Below are 17763 nucleotides of genomic sequence, written 5' to 3' on the forward strand. Positions count from 1 at the left end.
AAAATGGAAATAATCATATACTTAGACAATCTACTGTTTCTGTAGGAAGAGTTTTCATATAACTCCTTTCATTGATTAGCAGCAAACTTTAAAAAAAATAGCAAAAAAGAGAAGTAACATCAATCTTAAAGTCATTAGAGAAAAATATATTACTGTATTTTAACCTATGAGGGAAAAATGAAAGAAATTTAGAATAGTCAAATTGGCATGGTATGACAATACACTGAAAATATTTTTCTAATGATAAATCATCATGATTGCTGTTTTCTTACAGAAACGTGTATTTTTAATTAACACATGAAAAAATGAGGCATAGCAGAGAAAGGACACTGCTAAAGATGCTAGGCAGCATTTTCAAAAGCACCTAAGCGACTAAGATGCCTAAGGGCTTCTCTATACATAAAAGTTGTACCGCTTTAACTCTACCTTGATAGTTAAAGTGGTAAAGCCCTCCACCTCCCCAGCACGGGGGTAGTTATACTGGTATAATTATAGATGGTAAGGGAAGAAGAATAAGCGATACCCATATAAGGCACCTTTATACTCATATACCTGCATCCACATGAGGAGTTGTACTAATATAATCACTTCAGTAAAAAGTTGCATAACTGAAATAGTTATACCAGTACAAACAGTGTGTAGACCAAGCCAAAGTCCCATTTTCAAAAGTGACTTTGACACTTCAAAGACTATGTCCCACTGACTTTAGGTGCCAAGACCCAGAAATCAAGTAAAGAGCTAAATACTTTTGTGGATTAGAGCCTAAGTGCCTACCTTACTTTTGAAAATGGGACTTAGGCATAAACAGACAAACTAGGGAAATGCAACCTAGATGGAACTACTATAAGGTGGATGCATAACTGGTTGGAAAACCATTCTCAGAGAATAGTTATCAGTGGTTCACCGTCATGCTGGAAGGGCATAACGAGTGAGGTACCACAGGGATCAGTTCTGGATCCAGTTCTGTTCAATATCTTCATCAATGATTTAGATAATGGCATAGCGAGTACACTTATAAAGTTTGTGGATGATACCAACCTGGGAAGGGTTGCAAGTGCTTTGGAGGATAGGATTATAATTCAAAATGATGTGGACAAACTGGAGAAATAATCTGAAGTAAATAGGATGAAATTCAATAACGATAAATGCAAAGTACTCCACTTAGGAAGGAACAATCCATTGCACACATACAAAATGGGAAATGACTGCCTAGGAAGGAGTACTGCGGAAAGGGATCTGGGGGTCATAGTGGATCACAAGCTAAATATGAGTCAACTATGTAACACTCTTACAAAAAAAGCAAACAAAAATTATTAAAGGTTTCAGAGTAGCAGCCGTGTTAGTCTGTATCCGCAAAAAGAAGAACAGGAGGACTTGTGGCACCTTAGAGACTAACAAATTTATTAGAGCATAAGCTTTCGTGGACTACAGCCCACTTCTTCAGAAGAAAACATGACCTATGAAGATTGAAAAAATTGGATTTGTTTAGCCTAGAAAAGAGAAGACTGAGAGGGGACATGATACACCACTGAGCAACATAAGTTTCGCCAGCACAAGTGATAGCGTGCATTGCGCTAGGTCAGAGGGAGAGCGCCTGCCGCTCATTGATGTGGTTTTATTATGTTAACAGGAGAGCTCTCTCCCATCAGCACAGAACAGCTACACAAGCAACCTTACAGCAGCACGAGAAAAAGTTCTTTTCAGCCACTGTAGGCCTGGGGGTGTCACCCATCCAGCTCAGTAGAGAGGAGGGGTATAGCCCACCATGTGAGTTTATAGCGAGTGTCACTGTAAACTCACTAGTGTAGACATGGCCTTAGTATACACCGACCTGCGCAATGACTAGCCCGGACCAGCCCTGAGCTTGCATCTCAAGGCACTACCATAAAACAAAGGACAGTCATACTGGCAAGCACGAAGGGTCGCTGGCCCACTGGGGCAGCTGAACTTCCCCCTCATATGCCCCAGAGGGGAAGTGCCCAGGGGACAGGCCCACCGCGCGCTGCCCAGAGACCCCTTTGGGGCAGCTCTGCTGCTGGAGCAATGAGAGAAGTGACCCCAACAAGCGCTGCTGCTGACTGGGCTCCAGATCTGCTGCCCCCTTCGCCTGGAGCTGGACACTACCCACAAAGCAGCACAGCAGCAGGCACCCGCCCGTCTAGCGCTCCGTGCACGCCCCAGGAGAAGCCCGCAGGGCCTCAAACCCACGCCCGAGCCCAGCACACGCCTGAGGCCTACCCCGCCCCACCCCCACTGCATTGTGGGATGTAACGCCTCTCCTTGGCGCCAAGCTCCCCCCACGCGGTGCATGGTGGGATATACCCCTCCTCTCTACCCAAGCCGGATCTTCTTTGCGTGGACGCCTCACCGGATGTGTGACGGCCCCAGGCTTACCGCGGCTGAAGGGAACTTTTTCGAGCGTGGTGAACGTTTATTCCTAGGTTATAAGATTCATTACACGGGGTGGTTTCTCGAGGCCGATGACTGCGCTGGCGGAATTAGTAGGGCTTCCAAACCGAGGCTGCTAAGTGTCGGACTCATTTTCTTCAGCCGCGCATGCGCTCTGGGGGCGGAACGATACCGCGCTGTTTACCATTGAACGCTGAGTGCTGGCGGGCGGGAGGGTCAGCGCTGCGTGGGGTGTGCTAGAATCCTTGCGCCTGCGGGGCCGCGCGAGGGAAGCGGCAGTCGCCATTTTGAAGCGGTTGTAGGGAGGCGGCGTGTGTAGCTGCTCCTGAGTGTCCGGCCCGTCCCCACCGCTTACTTACCCCGTTTACTCTCCTAGCTTCGGCTCTTCACCGCCGCAGCCATTGCCGACCCTGCCATGTCCGGAGGGGGCGTGATCCGCGGCCCAGCCGGTAACAACGACTGCCGCATCTACGTGGGGAACCTGCCGCCCGACATCCGCACCAAGGACATCGAGGACGTGTTCTACAAGTACGGGGCCATCCGCGACATCGACCTCAAGAACCGCCGCGGCGGGCCGCCCTTCGCCTTCGTGGAGTTCGAGGACCCCAGGTGAGCGCTGTTCCCTGGGGCCGTTCATGGCGCGGAGCCCGAAGACTCCCCGGGGCTCGTCTCCCGCACCGGGCTACCTCTGACCCCACAGGGCGGGCCGGCCTCGGGCACCTCGAGGAGCCCGAATGGGCCGCTCTGAGTTGCAGGGGGCGGCCCGTCGTGGAGCCGCTGCGTTGCCGAGATCTCGCTACAACCCCGTCCCCTGGGACCGGCGCTGCTTCCCTGTCGAGGCACCGCTACGTCCCGCTGCACCCCAGGGGCACCACTCCGCAGCCCCAGGGACTCGCCGCGCTCCTGCTGGCGGGCCCGGGGACGGCGCTTCCTCCCCGTCTCCGCCTAGACCTTTCTCCAGCCACCGCGGCGGGCACCGCCCGGCCTTCCCGTTGCCGTGCTCTCCCCTGGGCTTAACTACCCGCCGGGCCTCGCTTCAGCAAGTCACCGCAGAGGGGGGTGAGCTGAGCTCCCTGGGGCTCGGCCTCAGCTGTTGGGCGCGGGGCGGGGCTACACGGTGCCTGCTGGCTGGCTGTGTTCGGGCGGGAAAATGGCTGCAAGGGAACAAAGGGAGGGAGGTGCGTTGTCCGGCCTGGGCCTCTGCAGTGCGGTGTGGCTGGGCCTTTGCTCACTCCCCCTTCTCTTGCAGGGATGCGGAGGATGCGGTGTACGGAAGGGATGGGTACGATTACGATGGATATCGTCTGAGGGTGGAGTTTCCCCGAAGCGGCAGAGGCACCGGCAGAGGAGGTGGCGGAGGTGGAGGTGGCGGGGCCCCCAGGGGCAGGTATGGCCCCCCGTCCCGGCGGTCTGAGTACCGAGTGATAGTTTCCGGTAAGTTGCTTAATACTCTTGGTTTGTTCAGGATAGATAACGAGATCGATTCTTATCAGTTCCGATGTGACATGTTTACAGTCATTCCTCACTAACAAAGGATGCTACACGTTTCAATTAGCCATATTGTATTTTCATACTGTGCGTATTTGGTTTTTTAGCATTGTGCTATGCAGCCTCTATCTTCTAAGAAGCATAATAGTAACATTTTTGTATAGTGTGCATGTTATATGGGTTCCTGCTGGAAGATATTCTCTCTACTCCAGTAGGCAATTCCTTTACCGGACAGTGGGAGGTGATGCATTGTAAATGGAAAGTAAATAATAAAAGTTTGCATTTGAAGTAATCTGTAACCTGCTTTTTGTTCAGGACTGCCTCCAAGTGGAAGTTGGCAGGATTTAAAGGATCACATGCGTGAAGCAGGTGATGTATGTTATGCTGATGTTTTCCGAGATGGAACTGGTGTCGTGGAGTTTGTACGGAAAGAAGATATGACCTACGCAGTGCGAAAACTGGATAACACTAAATTTAGATCTCATGAGGTAGGTTTCATGCTTTTTTGGGGGCCAGAATTGGATACACAGGGCTTAACAATAGGATTTGAAGGTAAGGACACAAAGTCTCTACTATACTAACATGCAGGTAGCTGAGTCTTTTTATAATAAGATTCTCATTTAAAGATTTGAGTTCTGTCTCTGCTTTTATATCAATGTAATCAGTATCAGCATGCCTGAAAAGATAGCTAAAAATCTTAGACCTTTCAATCGAAAGTTCTGTCTATTTGATAGGGAGAAACTGCCTACATCCGTGTTAAAGTTGATGGCCCAAGAAGTCCAAGCTATGGAAGATCTCGGTCACGCAGCCGTAGTCGTAGCAGAAGCCGTAGTCGAAGCAACAGCAGAAGCCGCAGTTATTCCCCAAGAAGAAGCAGAGGATCTCCACGCTACTCTCCCCGTCACAGCAGATCTCGTTCTCGTACATAAATGATTAGTGATGCTCTCTTTTTGTAGAACCCCATGTTGTACACAGTTTTCCTTTACTCAGTACAGTCTTTAATTTTTTAATTCAAACTGTTTTATTCAAATTGGCTGAAGTGTTGAATTGCATTCTTGTGTAATATCCCTAGTGAGTATTTGCTCCTTAACATCAACATTCCCCTCATGTCTTTGGTAAATTGTATTTTAATTGATGTTATAGCCAGGATTGTTTAAATTTAGTTAAAGTTAACTACCCACACTCTGCAGACTGTGGTATTGCTGTGTAAATGTCTCCGTGTTCAGCTATGGTTTATACGAGCTGGGGATGTTGGGATGTTTGTGGTTAACTTGTTTCTTCTGGGGGATCTTATATTTTATCTTGCCTTTTCATGTGTCTTTCTGTAGACATATCTGAAGAGATGGATTAAGAATGCTTTGGATTAAAGGATTGTGGAGCACATGTCAATCATTTTAGGATTGTCAAAAGGAGGATTGAGAAGGATCAGATCAATAATGGAGGCAATGGTATGACTCCAAGTGCTATTGTCACAGATGAAATTGGCAGTATTGACCTTATACCATGGTTAAACAAGTATATACATACACCTTATCTTGTAACTTTTACAGGCATGTTTTAGTTATTGTAGACTACAATTGCTCTTTTCTTTAAAACCATGTTGGCAATTGTGGCTAAATTACTTGCTTTTGTATCTCTATTCCATTCTAGTATAAAAGAAAAGAAAAATCAGGGAGGGTGGGGTATACTGGTTCAGTTTGTCATGCTGCATTTAGTTACAAATGTTAATATTATGTAGTGCTGGTACATTTGTAGATGCAGGGTATCTTCAAACCAGATAGAGTATAATATCAATACTGCTAAAATCTGCATGTCCTCTGTGTGACTGATACAGCATTGCTATTACTTTTTTTTTAAGTATCAGAATGAAAACAAAATATAGAAAATTTAGCTGGGAATAATTCCTTAAATCTCAACCCTTCCCCTTCAGACTAATTCACAGTTGACTCACTAATATGTTTGAAAACTTCAGTTAGTTAATTTTGTTACCTTCCAGATGGGAATACTAGCTTTAGTTTAGACATATAGCAGGTGGATAGCTTTAGTGATAAACTTTTCCAATATCATACACATTTTTTTGCAACCACAAAACCTGTAATACATCTTACAAGCAGTGAATATGTTGGCCTTATCAGTTGACATATGTAAATATTACAATGTTTTCTCCAAATAATGAATATTCCTAAAATTTATCTGAGCATCACCATTCAAAAGTTTGTTTTGGGGAATTGATAGTTATTAATGTACATCTCTTATTAATTGATGGCAAACATAACTAATCATTCCCCAGAATCCTATTTTTTCATTACAGTATCTAACTTTTTGCCTCCTCTTTTTTGGTTTTGCTGGTTATAAAGGTTTGGATTGGAGAGGGCTCACTGGATCCCAATCCTTGGAGCTGGATCATTGGATTCAAATCATAATGTGGATAGGATAGGGAGGCTGAATTACAAGGATTCATGGAGCGGGATCAAATTACCAGGAACATAGGAGTGGATTCCTGCCCCAACCAAACCGCATTCGTGTGGATTTTTTTATTCAACTCAATTGGCTATTCCAAAGATTTTTTTCCTATTTTTGACGATTGGAGCCCTTAAGATGCACGATGGATTTTTTTCTTTCATTTTTTTTGGTAAAAGGAGCAAAGCGAGGACCTGGAGAGGTACGCTGGAGCAATCTCCTTGGAAGGATTCAGCACGAGTAGATGGTAAACATTAAAGGGGAAAAGGGGGGTTTGTTTAAAAAAAAAAAATCAGTCATTTCTCTAAATTTAAAGATAAATTGGAGTTAAAGATTAAGTAGGTTTTCAATTGGCTTACTGCCTTTTTTTCTTTGACAAATAAAATTTTTTAAAAAAATTGCATGGTTGTTCTCATTTGTCAAATGTAAGAATCTTAAAGTGGTCATCAACGTCCTGCCACTATGAACTGCAATAAGATTAAAGGTTACACTCAACAGTATTCAGACAAAAGGGCTTTTATTTTGAGTTCCATAAAGGTCCATTTTTTACACCAACTCTTAATGTTGATAGTTGAGGTTTTAAGCAGGTCGCTTGTTTTCAACTTTTAGGATTATATAGAGGATTTGTTAATTTGAAGAGAATACTGTGACGTATATTTTATAGGAAATGTTTTGATCAGTCACTCTTAACAATGATCAAGCTCACTGAAATTTTTTTCTTTTAAAACCAAGACAAACAAGGTTGGAATGGTATGGTAAGATTTTTAGTGTTATAAACTGTTGTATCTGTTCTTGCTATTGTAATCCGATAGTTTATTGCATCTAAAGCATCAATCTCTCGCAAAATGGACATAGATTAGTTATTGAGGGTTTACAGGAAAAAAGCACATGTTTTATCCAGGTTAACAAAACTTCTTAGCAACAACTTTTTAAAGACAAAAGATGTAGGGAAAGTCTTTTAGGTGACCATGCTATAAAGAGTGAGCTTGGTTGTAATCCTGATGAAAGTAAATAACTATATGGTAGGAGGGATTAAAATATGCTTCAGACGGTTAAAATAAAATGCTAAAGTAGTTTAGATAATTGGGGAATTACAAATATTCGTCTGGACTTCATATATAATTAGTATGTGCGAAGATTAAATATTATAGGTTGTCAAGAAGAAATCCTGAGAGGGTTAAACTTGTAATTAAGCCATGATTGTATTGTAGGCTGTTGAGTAATAACGACACCTGGGTCTGTCATTTAGCTCCAGGCTAAGTCCTTTTGATTCCTAAGGTGTGTCATTGTAGAACACACTCTTTGGAGTATCTGAATGTGATATTAAACTTTTTAAAATGCCTATAAAACATATAGCCATACATCATCAGAACTAGCTCACAGCCAGTGATTTTTCTCCTTTTAAAACTTGCTATTACTTAAATTTAAATATAACTATACCATACGCTATCAATAAAATCACTGTATAAAAGCCATTGTGAAATGGAGTGCTGAGAGTAAGCAAAAGCGGGGCTGCAATATGTAAGATGTAATCATTGAGTAAAGATCAGAATGCTTACAGGATTAAGGTTAAATAAGATGCCAAAATAGATCTACATAGTCTGATTTATAGCCCTTGCACAGATGGTTTTCATAACAGACACTAACAGGAGATGTGTCATACTATTAATTTTAAACAGACTAATTGTGTAAATATATGTTAAGATTTGATTTCCTTCAGAGGTGGTTGTAGGTTGTTTCCGGATGGCAGGGAGGGCTAGCATCCATACTGGAGAGATCAAGATGACAAGTACATTGCATTTCAAGGTGAGAATCCAGATTTTTATTCTGTGAAATAGACTTGTGGGCACTGTTCTAATATGAAATTACTGGCATGAATGACATTACTTTTTAAAATGTAATGTGTGCGCTTCACAAATGTGGCACAATTTATATTGCATAAATGAGACTGGAACCTCTACTCGCTAATAGATACCGTTGTAGAGCTTCTCAGATGACAATGAATAAAAGCATCCATGTGGGATGGGGATATAAATAATTCAAGTAAAAAGCATATCACAGTTGTGATTTTAAAACTTTATATAGTAATCCTATATTGGGGTACAAGAGAGAGCAACATTACAAGTTTTCATATATTTCTAGAGTAAGTTGGGGGGAACAGGGATGCTTTCTAGTGGAAGTACGGAATGATGGCAGCCCAGGAATGTCGTCATGATGCGTGACAATACAACCCATTGTGCTTTGGCAGAGCTTCGTGCTAGTGAATGGCATGAGGTTAATCCTGGTAGGGAAGCTGACATTTTTAAAGGGCTATTTTAAAAAAAATGCCAAGTTGAAAGTGACCTGACTTGCACCTCTCCGCAGTCTGAAAATTTGACAGGTAAGCAACATGCCTGTGAATAGATGTGCAGTAAGTTTTACAACCACTTCATGTGCAATTAAGCTATAGATGTTTAATGTTAAATACTTGAAAATCATTTGCTTCCAGGGTTATCTCAAAGTGGTTTGCAACCAAAGTACCCTTAGTGAAAGACAACCACCATGGAATGGAGGGCAGATGTGTACTGGCACCCTGTATGCCAGGAGGAGGACTTACTGGCCTGTCAGCCTAATGTAAACACCTATTCTTAAAAAAAAATATATATATATATTGCCATGAGCTTTTTTATGTCCATGGGAAGCACAGTTCTTTCCTTAAAGAATCGCTCAACAGCGTACTTCTAAAAGGTTGGAGGATGTTACCTCTCATAGTTTAAACAGAACAGCAGCATCTATTTTTTCATATATAAACTTTAAATAGAAAGAAATGGAATAATTCCGAAGATGTTTCTTTCTTTCCTGCTGACTAGAGATGATTCCATGGATTGGGTACAGGACATGGCAACTGGTGTTCCCTATTCCTGTGTCTTCCATAAGTTTCCTATGTGGTAATGGGCAAGTCATTTTAATTTCCATTTTCTTTGTAACATGGAGACAATATGTACCTCACTACAGTGTTGAGGCACTGATGTTTGTAAAGCACTTTGAGATCCCGAAATAAAATTGTTATAGTGCAAAATGCTCTTTTCTTTCAATATTTCAAAAAGGGATGTTTTCCAATCTCTTCTACAATTTTTAGCCAAAATACACAACTAATGGACTACAGTGGCTTATTGACCTACAATTAGAGAAGGGTTTAAATGTTTTAGACAGAGCTAGGAAAAGTGTTATATGGAGTGTGAGTATCTCCTCTCGTGTATCCATCTGTCTCCTTGCAAGCTGTCGTCTTTGTATCATGTCTCTTTGGCTCCTTTCCTTTGGCACCATTGATACCTAGACTGGAGGAGTCATGTAGACACCTGAACTATCAATAGATTAAGGTTACACAAGTTGTTGCAGCCGGAGTATGCTCATCTTTAGGCTTTCCTTGAGATCACATGCTTTGTGTTAAACCATGTGACTCTTGCACTATTTAAAATTCAGGGGGATTTGGGTATACATATGCTCCAAAGGTAATAGAAGGATAATGTTTAAATTAATGTGAGGATTTAAACAATCTGTTTTCATGGGGGGAGGGAAATGTAACTTAAAGCTGCCCACATGGCTTTGCTTTTCATAGGAAGGACAACCACTCTTGTGCTTCCATTGGAGAAACATGCCATCATTTTTTATCAGTTATAGATCTCATCGTCCCCTTTTTTATGATATAATGGCCATGCAAGGGAAATTTCACTGAGTTTGAGCATCTCTCTCTCTCCCAGTAGTGCATGCTAAAGTTTGGAATGTGCTCTTTTTCTGCATTCCTGCATATAAATCTTTTCAGATATCAAAAGTAGCAGCATCACAGTCTCAATGTGAAACCACTGATGGATAATAATTTTTTCTCTCAAAACACAGTTTCTGGGTTTTATCCCTGGTTTTTGCAGCTGCTTGTTTGTAATAGAATACACCAACAGTACATTATGTACAGAGTTGTGCTTGGGGGGGAATAAAAAAAAATCTGTCCTTTTTCGAAAACTGGTGTTGATACTACTGCAATATGGACCCTACCACCGCTGGCTGGAAAATGTGGTGTCCTCCCTCTCTCCTCCCCCCAACGCTAGATGGAAAAAAATCAGCTCCTTTGGTGAAAAATGTAGTACTGAGAACTTTATGAATCTTTGACAAAAAATTTCCTCATTTCAGTTTGAAACTGAACATTTCAGCTAAAGTGCCTCATGAATTTGTAGTTTATTTACCGAATATCCTCCATCTTCTCTGAGCTGGGCACGCTCTAGACAGACATCTCCAGTGATGCACCATGGCTGCCCCTCATGCTGAACCACAGTGGTGCATCATGAGAATCCCTACCTGAGGTGCATCAACAGAGTTGTAGCCTCTGTGGTGGAGAACCTGACCCATAAAGGAGAATGGAGGCATGAGGCACCATGACAGCATTTGCCATTAAAAATTCTTCAGCATTAAGCAGTTCAATGCAAACTACTTAGTATCTTTTTTATCCAACATGGTGAGATCACACTTTAAAGTTTCTCATCCTGGTTGTACCAAATAAACACCTGGGTGGACTTGCCAAATGAACTGATCTGCTATTCTGATGTATCTAATATAAAATGGCCCCAATTACTACAGTTAAAGCAATGAGGAAATCCATGATCCCAGAGTCTTGTATTATAACATTCAAAGATTAGACCTCATTTTAAAATGATTAATAAAATATTGGGACCCCAGTTTTCCTTTCTGATGTGTTAACTAGAAAAGCAACATGACTGAGAATGGAGCCCTATCCTTTTACATGCTGTTTGTATTCTGTAGTATTTTTGCTCACTGATAAGATTTTGGTTGACTCCATTTCTTGTAGTAGAACATGCAAGTGATTGGTTGCTACTGGGAACATTAAAATCTTTGAGTTTCATAAGGGACTTTATCATGAATGCTTCACCAATCGATTTCCCCCCTACCCCCTCAAATCTGCATTCCTCAATTGTCTGACTTCCTGCAATTTAATTTACATCTCAGTGCAGAGTTAAATGGTGGTAAACATTACATGCCCCCCTATTTGCCCCAACTTAGTTATTTCCCTGTTCCATAAGTTTTTGTCTTGATCAAATTTATGCACCCTCTAATAAATCTGAAACTAAATGGTTCTTCATTAATATTGCTAATATTATTGATTTTGAATCCTTTGGGAAAATACCAAGCTAATTTAATGTATCCCTGAATCTTGCTTGGTAATAGCTTGTTTAGACTTGTCACTCGCAAACTACTGTGTGGATATGTCATAGTCTAGAATAGAACTAGATTGATTTGATACTTGTAGTGTCCACTGTATTCAGTGCAGAACATCATCCCTAGTTATATCTAAATTGAGTAGTGTAATTAAAACAGTGTTTGAGTGGTATTGTAGCTTTATCTTTTAACTAACACAATGAAAATATTATAAAATATACACTTCCAGCCAAACATACTTACGTTCATTTCAGTTAACGTACAACCTAAATCAACTTCAATTTAAAGTATAATTTGTTTTAAATTGACTAACTATGCATACATTTATGAATGAATTAGTTGAAGGCCAAGTTCTGCACGTGAACCAACTAATATTTGCAACATTCCCTCTTAAATAGGTATTCTGATTCATAGATGAGGAACAGAACAGGTTCAGTGACTTGCTGCTTATACCAACACTGCAGAATTGGTTTGAAACTAGACAAGAAGTCTGAGTTACGATATGTCACTACTCAATCCACTATCTAACCACTACTCAAAGCAGTGTTGAATGTTTGAAACCTCTTTAGTGCACAAAGTCACAGCAGTGGCACTAACATATAGTCCTTAAAAATTTGAGATGGGCATAGTTTGCATGAATAATTACCCCTCCATTTTAATACTCTTACCATGTCCTTTAACCCACTTCTATATTGGCAAGTGGTTTAGCTAAATCTCCAAGCTTCTGGTCTATCATAAAATGAACAGTAAGTTTTCTGACGTCCAGTCACTTTATCTGCTAGACCTCATTGTTTTGAGTTCCAAGTTTTTTGGTTCATCTCTATTTAATTGTAATAGTTACAGTCCTGCAACATAGTTTTCTGTAACTCTTAAGTATTTTCTTTCTGTCAAATGACATGATTGAACTTTGTCAGTTATTGATCATCTAGGTCAAATATTAAATCACTAAACAGGCACCAGTAAAAACATACACACTGCTGTCACAGGGTAGATTTTAACCTGTGTCCTTTTAGTACCACTCTCTGATGTTTCCCTATTATAGCTGTGGATATCTGTACATTCTCTTGAAAAATGATGCAGTGTCTGCTCAATTCTTTTTAAAAGACAAGTTGGACTATGTAATCTTAGTAAGTGCATTTTGAGCCTTTATTACAGGTCTGACAAGTGTCTGTCACATAATTTTATATGAATTAAAATTAATTCCACATAGATGCCTCAGTGTTAATGTAAATAGAATAACTTGGCAAAAGATGACAATGAGCCATACATTTTAGAAATAGGACTTCAGGTCTTGTGCCTCGCAACACATCCCTGTAAATTGCATATTTGTTTACTATGACCTCACTCCTTTTTGCATGTTGTTGGAATTGTGTACGTTGTTGAGAATGTGGCGAAGAGTGTTTATAAGGCTCTGAGCTGTGGATTATGGGCTACACACTTTGGTTCTAATCTCAGCTCTGCTTCTGACTCAGTGTGGTCTTGTGTAGTCTAGAATCATGTGCTTTCTGCTAATCCCTGTGTACTGGCTTGTGATTAACCATACAGGCTGCTAGACCCATTCATGGACAAATATGGATTATTCTGAAGAAAATCCCTTCATAAATGCCAAACAAAATATTATTTACTTTCCGAGGGGTTTTTTTTCTTTTAATTTAAAGAGAAGGACAAACAAAATAGGGCAGTTACTGTTCAGGAAGGATAGGAAAAAAACAAATGAAATCCTCTTTTGACAGTAGAGCCATCTAGTGGGCAAGATCGGTGACATGCAAATAACTAAAAAAAGGTGTGTGGGTTGTTTCTTTTTTGCTGTTGTGTGATGTAAAAAGACAACTTGAACTTGTTAGTGATCTGTTTGCTTTATTACATTTTCTAAAATAAGAATGTGTGGGAAAACTCAGGTTGATGGTAAGCTGTCATCCTGTAATGGAAAGGTGAGTGTCTGAAATCTTAATGCATACAGCCTGTCAGCCCAGTGTGTATTTGTTCAGGAGTCAAAACAGACGTTAACAGAAGCAAACACCAATTTTAACAGTCAGCCTAAAATCCTTCTCCCCACAACCTCTCAGGTTTCATTCTCTTATATCACTTTACTAGTTCTTAAGTTGCTATTTGAGTTTTCCAGGGTAGACAAGAAATGACTGACTAATGTAAAAAAACAAGTGTGGATGTCTGGTGGGAGAAGACTTCCTGTATTAAAAACTTTCTAAATCCAAAAAGAAGGAAAAACTGACCCGAAGTATTTTTTTATACACTTCCCTAGGCAGAAGATACACTGGGAAAACAGCTACATATTTTAATGAACATAACACATCTACATAATACATAAATGTTAATTTGGCTTCTATGTCCATAGAGCAGGTGCTGTATCCAGCCATCCATCAAATACTTTTACATCTGTCTTGTAGTTTGCCTCTAATAGTTACAGCAGTTCCTCTGCTATTAAATAAAATGTTATTGGAAACTACATATTTATAATTCACTAAGAAAATACAATATATCTTAGAGGAACCAGCTGGATTTATATATATATTTGTTCAGCAGAGCACTGCACTATGACTATTTTTTTCCAAATACACAAAGACCGCTTTTACACCAGAGGTTTCCAGAACTCTGCTGTAGAATACTTGCTGGTGGTTTGCAGACTTGCCCAGTCACACTGTGCTGGCTGTCATTACTAGCTCAGAACAGAATAGGGCAGGGGTTCTCAAACCTACTTCTAACAACAAAAATTACTACATGACCCCAGAGGTGGGATTGAAGCCTGAGCCTACGGGCTTCAGCCCCAGGCAATGGGCTTCGGCCCCGGCCTCCAGAAAGTCTAAGCCAGCCCTGGTGACCCCATTAAAATGGGGTCACAACCCACAATTGGAGAACCCCTGGCATAGAGGATGAAATGAACAAGAAAAGAAAACCATGCCATTACCTCTTTCAAAAAGGACAAACGCATTCTTGCATTAGAGCTTTGAAAAATTCTAAGGCCTCCGATAAACCTTTTTTTTTTTCTTTACTTTTATACAATGATGGTAAAGGAAGGAGGGTGACTTTTTTCCCCCTACCACTACAGTCATACAGCCGTTGTGCAGACGCTTTACGACTGCAAATGTGCTCATGTTGGTGCAACTTATTCCTCTTCCCATATAAGAATATAGTGCTCCAATCTGAAGTCATTTACTATAACTATCCTCAGGTAAGCTGGCCTGACATAAGTAATTGAACAGGGAGGCTGTGGGGAAGAGGTCTGAGGGGGAACCCCAACGTTAGACTAGTGGGGGAGTGATGCAACTTTTCTCTGTAGAGAATTGCTATAGTCTCCACTGGGCTGTTCCATGATTGGAAGGGAGGTCATGACCTCGCAAATGGGAGGGGACGCTCTAAGAAGGGGAGCAGGTCCTGTTAATTGTGAATGAGGATGGTGATTCACTAGACACTACTAACATATGGTCTATGCTGTAAAGAAATCCTGCCAGCTTCCTACTGTCTTCCACTCAATGAATTGGAAACTCTGCTACTATTTATCACAAGAACCCTATGAGGTACTTAATTTAGTATTATTTTTACTGTGCAGAGGGGGGAAGAGGCTGATTTGTGTGAGTGTCCACGGAAGAGCAGGGAATAGAACACACATCTCACTGAAGCTGGTTCTCTAATGGTGTGACCGTGCTTTCAGCACATCATTAACCTTCCACATATACTACAAACCATTCCCCATCCACTGAAGAGGCGTTGGCCTGAGATTAGTGAAGGAGAAATAGATTGTGCCAGGCAGAGCCTTGTCTTCTTATCAATGATTATGATAAATCCGTGATGCTTCTTAACCAGTGGAACAAACTAGTAAAGGAGCTAGAAGATTCTCCATTCCTTGAAGTCTTCAAATCAAGACTGGATACCTTTCTGAAAGATAAGTTTTTTCAGACACAAATTACTAGGCTCAATACAGGAATAACCAGGAAATTCTATGACCTGTGTTATACAGGTCAGATTGAGTGAATTATGAATGAAACAACTGTAAATGGGAGATTTTAATGAATGAAATAGATGCACAAAGCAAAGAAGAGGCACTTATTTTTTTCCCAAAGTTGCTGAAATACAGTTTTGTAGTATTGTACTGCCATAGTGCCAGACCATTTCACTAAAGCCTATTAAAAAAAAAAAAACAGGTGATCCCTAGTTCAAAAAAATTAAAATCAAAGTATAGCACTAGAACAAGTGTTCTTGGGAGTGTTACAGGGACACAGATAAGTGCTGTTCTCCTGTTTATTGTACATTTTCAATTGTGCGCACATTCTGCTAGAAAGAATGATTTGTTATACATCAGCTTCCCTAAGTAATGTTTATCTGCAAAGAAGTCTTGTCCACTTAATGGCCATGTGGAAAAATAAGATGATAAAAGTGATGGTGCAATTTTTAGAACCTGCAAACAATCCACTAGTATCACTATATGACACATTCAAGGGAAGAGGATACAATGGAGAAATGAACAATTTATATATTTCAGTTATCACGCAAAGTGTAGTAGAAAGGTCAATATCATCCCCCTTTATACAGATGAGGAAAGGTAGGTGCAGAAGTCCAACGTGATGTACCCACATCACAGTCACTGACAGAGCTAGGTATATGACCCAGTTCTCCTGCCTCTTGTTCAGTGGACCATGCTCCGGACCCTTTCAGATGTATCATATGACATCCAACAGGAAAGAGAAGTGCACCTCTCAACTAATTTAGGCCTCCATGGGTTAAAAATTTATTTTGTTATTTATTTTTAATATTTAAACATTTGACTACAGTGTTAAAAACACAATAGGATTGTATCGTGTGTAGCACTCAAACTAAGTTCAAAATTGGACACACAAGAAGCCAGCCCAATCACATTTTTGTTTGTAAGAGGGAACAAAAGTGACATTACGGGAAAGAATTTGCCCTGTGAGTAAGGAATAACTCTCAAGTGTTACAAGCAGTAAAAAGTAAAGGAAGGAGGTAAAAACAAACCCTGGGAGGCTTTTGAGGAGGAGGGCCATGGAGTGAAAGGGGACAAAGCTGAGATTCACAAGGACATCAAAGGCAAGAGAAGATTAGTGAGGATGGCTAGAATTCCACTGGAAACAGGAAAGGGTTTCTGTAGCAGGTGTGGCAAAGTGAACTGAGAAAACCAGACAATAGAAGTCAGTGCAGCTATGGAGTCTGCTCTACACCATGAAATAGGGAGAATGAAAAACAACATGATCTATAAAACAGTCTTTCTACCTCCTGTCTCTCTCATTAGACACAGACAAACAGACTCATTGAACATGCAAGACCTTTAGAAGCCTTGTCAGCTTTCCAGTCCCCTGGTTAGGATTATACGTACTGTAGGATCCGCAGAAGTTAAGTGATGGAACAACAAACTAATCTATCTATAATACATAAAATCATCCATCTCCCTACAAGTGAAGAATGCAGTCCACTAAGAGAGATTTACAGATATTAGACTGAACATATATTTGATTGTCCTGCTATTCATAAAAATGCAGAAGGGAATTATGATGTTTAAGTTTAGGAAAACTGTGTATGTATTAAATGTAAATTGAGTAAGACTTTGCACATACACCCTTTTCTTAAAGCAGTTTTAAAACCTAGTCAGTTCTACCAATCTCTTTTCCCATTTTACATATGGGGAAACAAGCATGGAGAACTTATGTGACTTACTCAAAGTCCCAGAGCCTGACTGGCAGAATACGGAAGAGAACCTGGGTGTCAAGCCCAATCTTATGTTCTAACCTCTAGATAGCACGTCTCACCTGCCTCACTAGTACGTAAATAGAATGGAAAGACTGTGGACTGTCACAAATGTGATGGAAGGCAGTCACTCAGACTGAGCATTTAAGGGTCTAGAACAGGGGTCAGCAACCTTTCAGAAATGGGGTGCCGAGTCTTCATGTATTCACTCTGATTTAAGGTTTCGCGTGCCAGTCATACATTTTAAAGTTTTTAGAAGGTCTCTTTCTATAAGTCTATAATATATAACTAAACTATTGTTGTATGTAAAGTAAATAGGGTTTTTTAAACGTTTAAGAAGCTTAATTTAAAATTAAATTAAAATGCAGAGCCCCCGGGACCGGTGGCCAGTGTGAGTGCCACTGAAAATCAGCTCGCGTGCCGCCTTTGGCACACGTGCCATAGGTTGCCTACCCCTGATCTAGAAAGAGACATGGGTTGATTTCTATG

At 40.8% G+C, this 17763-nt stretch overlaps 1 protein-coding gene and 1 long non-coding RNA gene across 2 annotated transcripts; both read left to right on the forward strand.

Annotated features, from left to right (window-relative positions):
- Positions 1-2591: 2591 nt before the first annotated feature.
- Positions 2592-6611, forward strand: SRSF1 (serine and arginine rich splicing factor 1). Its single transcript, XM_024099685.3, is given in 5 exon segments — positions 2592-3018; positions 3659-3843; positions 4213-4385; positions 4632-4706; positions 4708-6611. Coding segments are annotated over 5 exon segments (750 nt in total). The 5' UTR covers positions 2592-2824; the 3' UTR covers positions 4831-6611.
- A 1414-nt stretch (positions 6612-8025) lies between these two features.
- On the forward strand, positions 8026-9415 carry LOC135976549 (uncharacterized). The gene is made up of 2 exons (XR_010593769.1): positions 8026-8163; positions 8846-9415. It is a non-coding gene; the product is annotated as an uncharacterized LOC135976549 (long non-coding RNA).
- The last annotated feature ends 8348 nt before the right edge of the window (positions 9416-17763 follow it).

The sequence above is a fragment of the Chrysemys picta genome, chromosome 19 (assembly GCF_011386835.1).
Source record: "Chrysemys picta bellii isolate R12L10 chromosome 19, ASM1138683v2, whole genome shotgun sequence".
Taxonomy (NCBI): domain Eukaryota; kingdom Metazoa; phylum Chordata; order Testudines; family Emydidae; genus Chrysemys; species Chrysemys picta.